Genomic DNA, 10,125 nt, shown 5'->3' with positions numbered 1-10,125 from the left:
TGTCAAATGATAATACATTGAAAGCCAAGCAATATCATATTTTGTTTTCAGACACAATCCTCTGTTTATTCCTATTTGAATGCATCAGTAATCATGTTTGACAGGTGCAATGATTACATTATGTGTCCCAATGACCCAGGTTAAATTAATTAATGCATAGCATTTGTTGACATTTGCCATTTTAATTTGGAATTTATTCCAACTTTATGAGCGACCCTGTATATATAAAAAATAAATGGAGGAAGTTTAGATTGCGTTCTGATGACATTGAAAACGTCAAAAATCTTAATCTCCATAATATTCAACATTTAGGACTCAGAATTAGATACAAATCATCACTAGTTATTATAGTAATTATTTAATTATTTATTCTGTGTGTGTGTGTGTGTGTGTGTGTGTGTGTGTGTGTGTGTGTGTGTGTGTGTGTGTGTGTGTGTGACAATGTTACGTTTTACTGCTTGAGTCAGCATTAAACTCCCGGTGATCATCAGTACAAAAGATTAAGAACTCCCTTTGAAAATATGTTTTTTGAGTCGTAGTTGAAGGTCCAAGCTTGTCCACATTGGGAATGACTTATCTGTAACCTTGATGATCGGAGTGTGGAGAAAATAATCTCCCGCCTTGTTATTCCTTTATAGGACATGGTCACTAAACAATAAACGTTCTAATAATAGCCATTCTTAAGAGCCACTCTTCCAGTCTAGAAGAACCCTAACACCACATTTTGTGTTTCAATATGAGCATGAACATGGTATTTATTTAAAAGTTATAATTTAGGCCCTGCAGAAGAAAGTTGCTTCTTCTGCATCATCAGAAGAATGAATGAATGAGTAAGAAACCTTCCCGGTACATTTAGTTTTGGCCTCTCACTGAGAGAAATAATTACATTTGAGATCAGGCATGCATGTGACATTTCAGTAAAAGCATAGAAACGTAGCTCTCAGGAACAACGCTCATGACTCGCTTGTTGTTACAGAAAGCAGAACCACTGAAGTTTCTCAGGTCAGATTGCTTTTTGCTGCTGTCCTTTTTTTCTTTTTTTAAACTGCGTATACATTTACCACAATATGCCATACTGCCTTAAAGCCCTGAATGTGGATATGGTGGCAGAAATAACATTTATTTTTCTTCATTTGAGCAACAAACGATTTGATTTTTTCCCCTTTTCTTACATTATAGTAGATGAATAATCTTTGGGTTATAGACTGTTCAAACTAAAAAGGGCTCTGGGGAATTGTAATGGGCATGTTTCACTCATTTCTGATGTTTTAGAGAACGAAATAGGAATCAATTAATTGAGAAAATTAAAAATGTGATCCTAAATGGACCACACATTAGACCAAAACGTGTCTCTGAAGCACATAAAGCAGCTGGATAAATATTAAATACAACTTTTATTGTTGGGCAGGATCCTATAGAGCAATATTAAGATGTTATATATATATTTGGACATTGTGATATAGGGAAGCTCCCACATTTACATAAAAGCATGGATCATTTGTGATTTGGATGATTAAAAAAATCACATTTAATAATAATAATAATAATGTCCATCCTTTTAAACGGCAGTTAGTTTTGCAACAAAGATAATTAAATATTTACAGACGCTGATAAGCAAATAAAAAAACAAACAAAACAGCAGTAGAAGTGTGATTACCTGAACGTGATCAAGAGCCTCCAACCATACATGGCTGCGAAAATGTTATTAAAGGTTAATCTTATAGGGGGGAGAGAGGAAAAAAAGGCTGTACATATTTAAAAACACATAAGAAGCACACATCAAGTAGTAGACTAACACAGCGCGCAGCGGCGGGAGGCACTGACGTCATTTAAGACCCAGCAGATATTCCCCAAACTTCAATCAACACTAGTCTTGTCAGTCGGCCCATCAGCTTTGGTGGTAAGTACATTTTAACTGGATTATTATTATCATCGATTATATCCTGTTGGTGAAATGCAGGTGTAAAGGACGAGAACCTAGGTTTCCTGGTGAGTTACAGGACTAACCTGCCTATGAATTCCCAGAACAGATGATTATTGTTTATTAAACATGTTTGGACCTGCTGTTATAGAATAAGATATGGACCAGATGTGTGCAGATGTGGCTTTCTGAAATGCAAGCTTATCAAAGGTATATCTTTTAGTGTAAAAACACTGTTTTGAGAGATGTTTGAGTGTAAAATCACCGAGCTGATAATTCAATAAAGTGACTGTTATTCTACACTTGAAGCATCTGAGCTGTTGCGTCCTCTGCAGATGGTCCCGGTGCTCCTGAACGTAACTGTGGCCGCGGTCTTTGTGCTGAGCTGCATGAGTGCCGTCCCGCCGCTGCAGATCCAGGATCCGCTTCACGTCGGGCCCCTGACGGACCACCAGTCCAACCCGCAGTGCTGGGACTCCTCCTCGGCTCTGCTGCTGGAGATGCGCTCCCCGAGGATCGCCGACACGGTGCCCGAATTCTGGGACCTGATGGTGGTACTGAGGTCGTCGGACAACAGCCAACACACGGCGCTCTTCTGGGACCTGGCCCGGGTCTTCTGGGACCTGTATTTGGACTGCGTGCTGTCCAAGAGTCACGGCCTGGGGAGGAGACACACCACCGCTGTACACTCCCTCGTCCTCGACAGTAAGGGTCCGGTCTTCATCTTCACTGGGACTAGCTCACAAATATTAACAATAATAATAAGAATTCTTAATAGTATTATGAAATATTATACAGTTTATGGTCAAGTATTCATTTAAAAGGAATATGTCCTGTTTGTAACTTGTGTGCTTACAATTAATACATTAAGAGGAATTAAATACAGGCAAAGTAATTCAAAGGTCAAGTACTTAAATATAGAAAAATGTGAAAAAGATGCTAGAAATATTTTATAAGAAATTACAGATGATATAATTTTAATATAGGCGTACAAATTAACTTGTATGTACAATACAATATTATATATGTTTACAATGTAAAAGGAATTATAGTCCTAGATTTGCATTAATGTGACACATAAATGTTATCAATTATTATTGTTTTTAGGTACTTTTACCTGAGTATATTTATGTGGTTGTATTTTATACACAGCATTTTCAGTATGTGACATCATAGATTGCAGACCCAGATTATGAAAACAGAATATTAATCAACTAATAAATGATGACACATTAAGCTACCTATCTTAAAAGCATATCACATTTGTGATGTTTATAATGAATTATGAAGCAATATTGTAAAGGACCTGTGTGTGTGTGTGTGTGTGTGTGTGTGTGTGTGTGTGTGTGTGTGTGTGTGTGTGTGTGTGTCTCCTTTATAGAATCCTTCAGATTCAACAGCTCAGGAGCTAAGACCCGGGTGCGGCTCAGTGTCAGAGTGAGACCCGGAGGACACATCAAGACCCCGAAGATCAAACCCAGACCAAACACACACTACCACAAATAATCCATATCATTTCCAGGTTTATCTATTTATTTTCTCCACTGGCAAAACTGGAAATGTTCACTGTAATATCCTTACAAGTAGGATAAACGATATCAAAGACTCTCGATGGCATATTCCATGTACATAGGATAGTTTATTAGTGGTAATGCACAATAAGATGTCGGTACATAAAATAACAGACGCCTACATTATGTGTATTAAGACAGCTTGAGGTGGATTATTACTGCTGTCCACAGAAAAGAAAAGTGTTATCCATTACACATGAATCATGTTAGTGGTTTCTTTAATACGTTCACCCCTAGTTAACTGGTGACGCAACTGTATTGTTGCTATGGTTACCTGCAGTTCAATACACATTGATTCAAAATGGTGGTCAAACATTAGGACTATATTTGATGTTTTTATCTCTCTTTTTTTTTTGCTGTGGTTTATGTTATGATGTCCCGATCAAAAGTCATATTATGCTTGTGATGGTGTTTGTTCATTTTAAGTATAAATAAATGGATGTAAGCCTGTTGTGGTTGTAAGTTGCACACCCTTGACCCAGTTTACTATCCAAATACTAAACACTGAGTCAGCCGAAAAACAAAAAACAACCTTAAACTGTGACGTTCATTTGGTCGCAAATGACTATTTCGACATTTAAAAAAAGGGAACGTTGAATTTGTTTCTCTTTCTGAACTATTCCTGAATTTAACTCCATTGCCTGGGACGGCATCCAATCAAGGGCATGTACGTCACACAGGAATGAGCCAATAGCAGCTCCGATGAGCTTATTTTACTTTCGATTTCTACTTCCTACTTCGGTGAACTTTTGGAGGAAACTTGGCCGAATCGCTACAAAGTATCCGTTCAGTTCGTCTCCTGGAGCTGCTTCGAGAATGTTGAAGACCCGCTGAGAACCATCTCTGATCAGGTAACACCCATTTAAATTAAAAAAAAACATTTAACAGAGCCGCCTGTTGACTGACCGATAGAGACTATGTAACTGTAATAAGTGTTATTATGATCTTGTGATGGCCCTAACTCTCTGTCTCTCTGTGTCTCTCTCTCTCTCTCTCACACACACACACACACACACACACACACACACACACACACACACACACACACACACAGGCTAGAGGAATCAACGCTAAATGTCAGATAAATTGTCCAAACACTCCACAACAGAGAATCCACATATCTGAGTGTCTTTTTTAGTTTTGGCACACTAAATAATGGATTTCCAGAAGCTGCTCTTAGATGTAGGGAAGGCCCTGTCTACGGACGAGGTAAAGGCTTTAGCCTTTCTTTGCACTGACCTCCTGAACCAAAACCTGACCTCTGTGGAGTCGGCCAGTGACCTCTTCACTCGCCTGGCGGACCAAGACCACCTCTCTGCCGAGCGACCACACCTGCTGACCGAGCTGCTCCTCATCATCCAACGCACCCGACTGATACGTAACTACGTTCTCCCCGAGGCACCAACGAGCAAGATCTCTGCTTACAGGTGGACTGCTTAACATTTAGATTCACAGAAATAACCTTTAATACTTTCAAATAATGTCTGAGCTTGTGTGCGATATGTAGAAAAGATTTGATCAGATTTGTGCAAAATTGTGTTCGATGGTGATGTTACACAAATAACAAATACTTTGTGATAATTTAAGTATAGATTCTTTTAGATTTATAGATTTTTTCTGCTTTTAATTTACACAAAACAGTTTTTTTCTCATGGTGTTTGTGTAACCTCACCGTATATTCAATAAGCACACATTTTATTTAGACGTTCCAATATATTTTCTAGCAGAATTTCTTCGTTTTCTGTCACGTTTACGAACATACAACAAGCGACTATTTCTGAATATAAAATGACGAGCTCTAAATCTTACTGAGTCCGTATCTATGAGCCATTATGTGACTCATCCGTGTTATTACTATGTCCTAGTCAGCAGCAGGATTATGACAATTTAATAAACCTCTTAAACCATTTTTACAAGCTGAATGCTGGTGTATGAATGTATCCAATTACATCTAATAAAGTGATGCATAATTAAAACATTATGCTGCTCAGAAGTACGGCAGGGCTGCAGCTAAACATTCTGCACATCATTTCTATAATGAACCAATTAATTGTTTTATGTGTGCAATGTCTTAGGGTTGATATTTAAAAACAACCACCAACAATTTCAAAAAGATAATTAATTTACCATCATAAACTACTATGAAAAAAAGCAAATATTCACATTTACCACAGATTTATTGGTGCATTTTTCACCTAATATGGCTTTAATGATTAGAGAATTGCCATAATATTACTGATTGATTTTCTGATGATCATAATCACTTTATTGAAGTATGTAGTCAGAGTTGTTTTACTTCCTTATTTTTATAGTTTGTCTTTATTTCCAGGAAACTACTCTACACCCTGTCTGAGGATTTAACTGAGAAAGACTTGAAAGAAGTGAAGTTCTTGTTAAGCCAACAGCTTCCACGTAGGAAACTGGAGGAAACTGTTGTGAGTGTGTCTTCAACAGCCACATTTTTAAAAAGCACCTCTGAAAAGGAGGTTTTTAATCTAAATGATATCTGATTTTGAATTCTGCTCTCCTACTATAAAGTTTGCACCATATGAGCTTCTGGTAAATTATAAAGTAGAACTGCAACTTTACTTTTCAGTCTTTACTGGAGATCTTCCTGGAGATGGAGCACATGGACCTCATCGGTGAAACTAATCTAAATTTACTGGAGACCATACTTGACTCAGTGTGTCCCATGTTGAAAGAGAAGATCAACCAGTTTAAAGCCCTGCAGGGTAAGTTCATGTCACAGGAAAGGGGCAATGCACTTACATCGATGCAAACAGACTGAGGAAGAGGGTGAGGAAGATGAGCATGATGACGTTGTAGCAGTTTCTATCTCTTGCTGAATGTGATTCACCTTTTACTGCCGTCTGATTCGCTGATGGTTCCGTCTGTGAATCACGTTGCTGTTGGTTTATTTGTTATTCACCACGGTAACTCTCTGTAGCTCAACAAGCAGGCCGACCGCGGGCCATGACGTTCCCTTTGGATCCAATCCAGGTATGTTATCGGCACATCGTCACTCAATGTCACACCTCGCTTTCACCTCACTATTCTGTCTGCTGTAGTCATTTACTGTGACGTTTTTTTCTGTGCTCGTTATCAGGACCCCATGAGGACAGCCTTGTGTGAAATGCCAGGTAAAAAAAGCGTTTTGGATTGCAATGTGATGGTTTATCTGCATTTCAACCATAATGTACTTTACTTACTACTCTGTAACAGGGCGTACCCACCAAACGCGATGAAACTTCATCGCGCGACAAGATTACATGTAAAGTCAATGCAAAGACGCGATTAGACGCTTCATCGCGCCGGGCGACGCGATGGACGCGATAGCGCGGCGCGATGGACGCGAAAAATCGCTTCATCGCTTCATCGCGCCATCGCTCGAGTTGAAATAATTGAACTTTTGCGGCGAATTCGCGTGAAGACGCGCCGCGACAGCCTATCAGCGTTGAGATCGTCACCGACGTGCTGACGTACGGACGTCCTGGTGTTCCCTCGCTGAGCTCACGCCGCTTCCGTAGGGTAGCATGCACCCAGAACCGACGTCAGCGCCTAGCCCGCAGACGAAGCTGGGAACTTCTCCAGAGTAGATACAGTGCAGCGATGGTGGTTATCTCAGCCATGATCGACGAGAGAATGAAATGGCGGAAGAAATGTTGTTGTTTGGGCGGGCTCGTCGCGCGACGCGATGCCGCGATGAGGCATTTTTTGGCATATTGGACCGGCGTCAAAACTGGAGCGTCTAGCGCGACGCGATTTCATTTGTCACGCGATTAAATTGCGTTCATCGCGTTTGGTGGGTACGCCCTGTAAGAGTTCACATAATCAATATCTTGAACATTTATTTTCATGATAGGGTTTTCCCTCCTAAATACGATGTGAGGCTCATAGTTATTGATACACATTTAGAAAACAAACAGACAACAATTTAGATGATACATTTTTTTTATTCCAAAAATCATATTTACTTGAGATATCATAATATTTTATTACTCTCCAACATGTTGAATTATAATGGTATAAAATTGCAACATTGCACTTACACAGTATTTTTAATCATTATAACACTATCTACTGTTTTCCCTTCTTCTCAGAAGTATTCGGACGACAGGGAGAGGTGAGAATCTTCTTAGTAAAAATAAAAATAAACAAATAAATTGTTTACTTTCTTTGTGCCTTTACTCATCCTTCCCTCCGTGTCGCACACAGTCTTCCATGAATACTTCCAACACCTCAGTGGGTGAGTCCTGCGTTGGATTGAAACCTTTTTAAGTGCTGTGCAGCGGATGGCTTTATTCTAGATCCTCTTGTATCACGTTCCTAGATTTGCCTTTTGAGTTTCATCCTGGAGAGGAATGTGAAGCCCTGTCTCATGGACCGAGTGGTTTGAACACTGAAACAAGCGTCTGTGCCTCCTTGAAAGCTCATTGTAAGTAGATTCTGTGTCGAGCTGTGGTGAAATGACACATCAGACCTTTTAATTATTCAACTTTAATATTTGTTTTTCCCTACCTGCCATCTTCCTTCCCATAGGGAGGATTGATGTGTCGGAAACGGGACCGCCTCAAGAAAACAAAGCCTACTCTGATAATCAAACGTCTCAGGCTACAAACATAACCACCGAGGTGAGTGATTCACTACTTCTTGCACAAGTACATGTGTTCAAGCAGACTATTGTTTAAACTTACTGATTTATCTCTGCAGGTTTTGGAAACATATCCGATGAAATCAGCAAAGAGAGGCGTCTGCTTGATAATCAACAACAACGACTTCACTAAATCCGTTCGAGGTCTCCTGGAGCGGAAGGGGACCGAGCTTGATGAAGGTAGGCCTGTGTGGAACTGGTGCAAGCTGGTGCCCTGTCTGCATTCAGGCACGTTGCTGTTTAACTGCGTGTCTTCTAGAGTGTCTCCGCAGGGTGTTTGAGTGGCTCGGCTTCGAGGTGGATATAAGGCGGGACTGTAAGAGGCAGGAGATGCTGAATGCTTTGCGGGAGCTCGGCAGCAGGGACCACAGTCAGGCGGACTGCCTGGTGTGCTGCGTTCTCAGCCACGGCGAGGAGGGAAGTGTGTACGGCGTGGACGGCTATACCGCCAAAATTAAGGATCTGCAGGAACCCGTCAGCGGATCAAAGTGCGCCTCATTGGTAGAAAAGCCCAAGCTGTTTTTCATCCAGGCCTGCCAGGGCACCGGCGAGCAGAGGGCCGTCTACATCGACGTCGACGGTCCTGACGATGATTCTGTCTGCAGTGATGCCAGGAAACTGAGCGAATCCATCCCGTCCGACGCAGATTTCCTGCTGGGAATGGCCACCGTTCCGTCTTACGTCTCTTTCCGAGAGAGGAAAAACGGCACGTGGTTTATCCAGTCGTTGTGTCAAAGGCTTGTCGAGATGGTGCCAAGGTTGGTGGAACAAAATATCAGATACTGTTGGATGATTACATTTTTTTTGTGGTGTAAAGTACATTATAAATACAATATTAATGTCCATTTAGAAGATTTTACACTCAAAAACATTTTATAGATTTGACCAACCAGCAGAATGTGAAATAGTTCAAATAAGCTCAACTACAAAATGTAACTAATGCCTACATATTAATACATCAATGATAATAATATAATAATATACACTGACAGGCCATTCAGCATAATGAGTATATTTACTTTCCAAGTACATTTAGTTGCCAATATTTCCTTCAATTGAATTTTGAATGTAGGCATAATACTCATAACACAGCGTTCTTATGGTGTTATTGCTGGTTTTACTTGAAGTAAATACATTTAATACTACTCATAGTACTCCTATGATATGTGATACTCTGAAATAGGAGAATAACTCATTCTAAATAACTATAGTTCTACAATCTACATCTTCTTTTCCAGGGGTTATGACCTCATGGCTATCCTGACAAAAGTGAATGCGGATGTTAGCCAGCGGACTGATTCCAAGGGTGTAAAAAAGCAGATGCCTCAGCCAGCCTTCTCACTCCGCAAGAAAGTGGTGTTTCCGAACCCCTCCGCCCCTCCGCCCAGCCTGTCGCTCTGAGGCCAACAATCTGCTGCCTGTTTGGTCGACTCGCCCGTCAGATGATCCCTGAGGCATATGGGTTCTGGTCTTACATTCACCGTTTACGATTGTAAATCTGCTCGAAACATTGTTTTTAAGTGATCCAAATGTGAAGAATATTTACACAACAATACCTGAGCCAACTCCATTTGCTAATGCAGACCTTTTTCAATTTTCTATCTGATGTGATAAAGAGAGCGTGGACTCAAGTTTAACTCCCTTAATGTATTTACAGATTTAATGCTGAACTTTGATGAACCGTGTGAGCTAATCATGCGCAACAATCCAGGAGTAAATGCAATATACCAACTACTTTTATACATGGATATTGAACAGACATTAGCCAGACATTCCTGGTTGTTGCCATTGTCATTTAATATTATGTTATAGATATAGTTATCAAATCCATGAAATCTTTGAAGCATTTCGAATTACATTTTCTATAAATGAAACAATAAATTGCACACGCTGTAAAAGTGAAAATATGTTGTTAATTGTGTTCCTTCTGATTGAGTTGTTGTAATTGTGAAGCATCACCAGCAGGGGGCGATAAACGTTTC

General features: G+C 40.1%; 1 protein-coding gene across 1 annotated transcript; it reads left to right on the top strand.

The window, feature by feature from the left end:
• Positions 1 to 4,212: 4,212 nt before the first annotated feature.
• Positions 4,213 to 10,051, top strand: casp10 (caspase 10, apoptosis-related cysteine peptidase). Its single transcript, XM_084022490.1, has 13 exons — positions 4,213 to 4,343; positions 4,547 to 4,919; positions 5,822 to 5,927; positions 6,089 to 6,224; positions 6,440 to 6,492; positions 6,599 to 6,632; positions 7,593 to 7,615; positions 7,708 to 7,738; positions 7,823 to 7,927; positions 8,032 to 8,123; positions 8,203 to 8,323; positions 8,403 to 8,901; positions 9,382 to 10,051. The coding sequence occupies exons 2-13, from the start codon at positions 4,648 to 4,650 to the stop codon at positions 9,542 to 9,544; spliced, it is 1,635 nt and encodes a 544-aa protein (XP_083878616.1). The 5' UTR covers positions 4,213 to 4,343; positions 4,547 to 4,647; the 3' UTR covers positions 9,545 to 10,051.
• The last annotated feature ends 74 nt before the right edge of the window (positions 10,052 to 10,125 follow it).

This window comes from Eutrigla gurnardus (genome assembly GCF_963514095.1).
Source record: "Eutrigla gurnardus genome assembly, chromosome: 12".
In the NCBI taxonomy this organism is placed as follows: Eukaryota; Metazoa; Chordata; class Actinopteri; order Perciformes; family Triglidae; genus Eutrigla; species Eutrigla gurnardus.
This window is presented reverse-complemented; position numbering and strand designations above follow the sequence as displayed.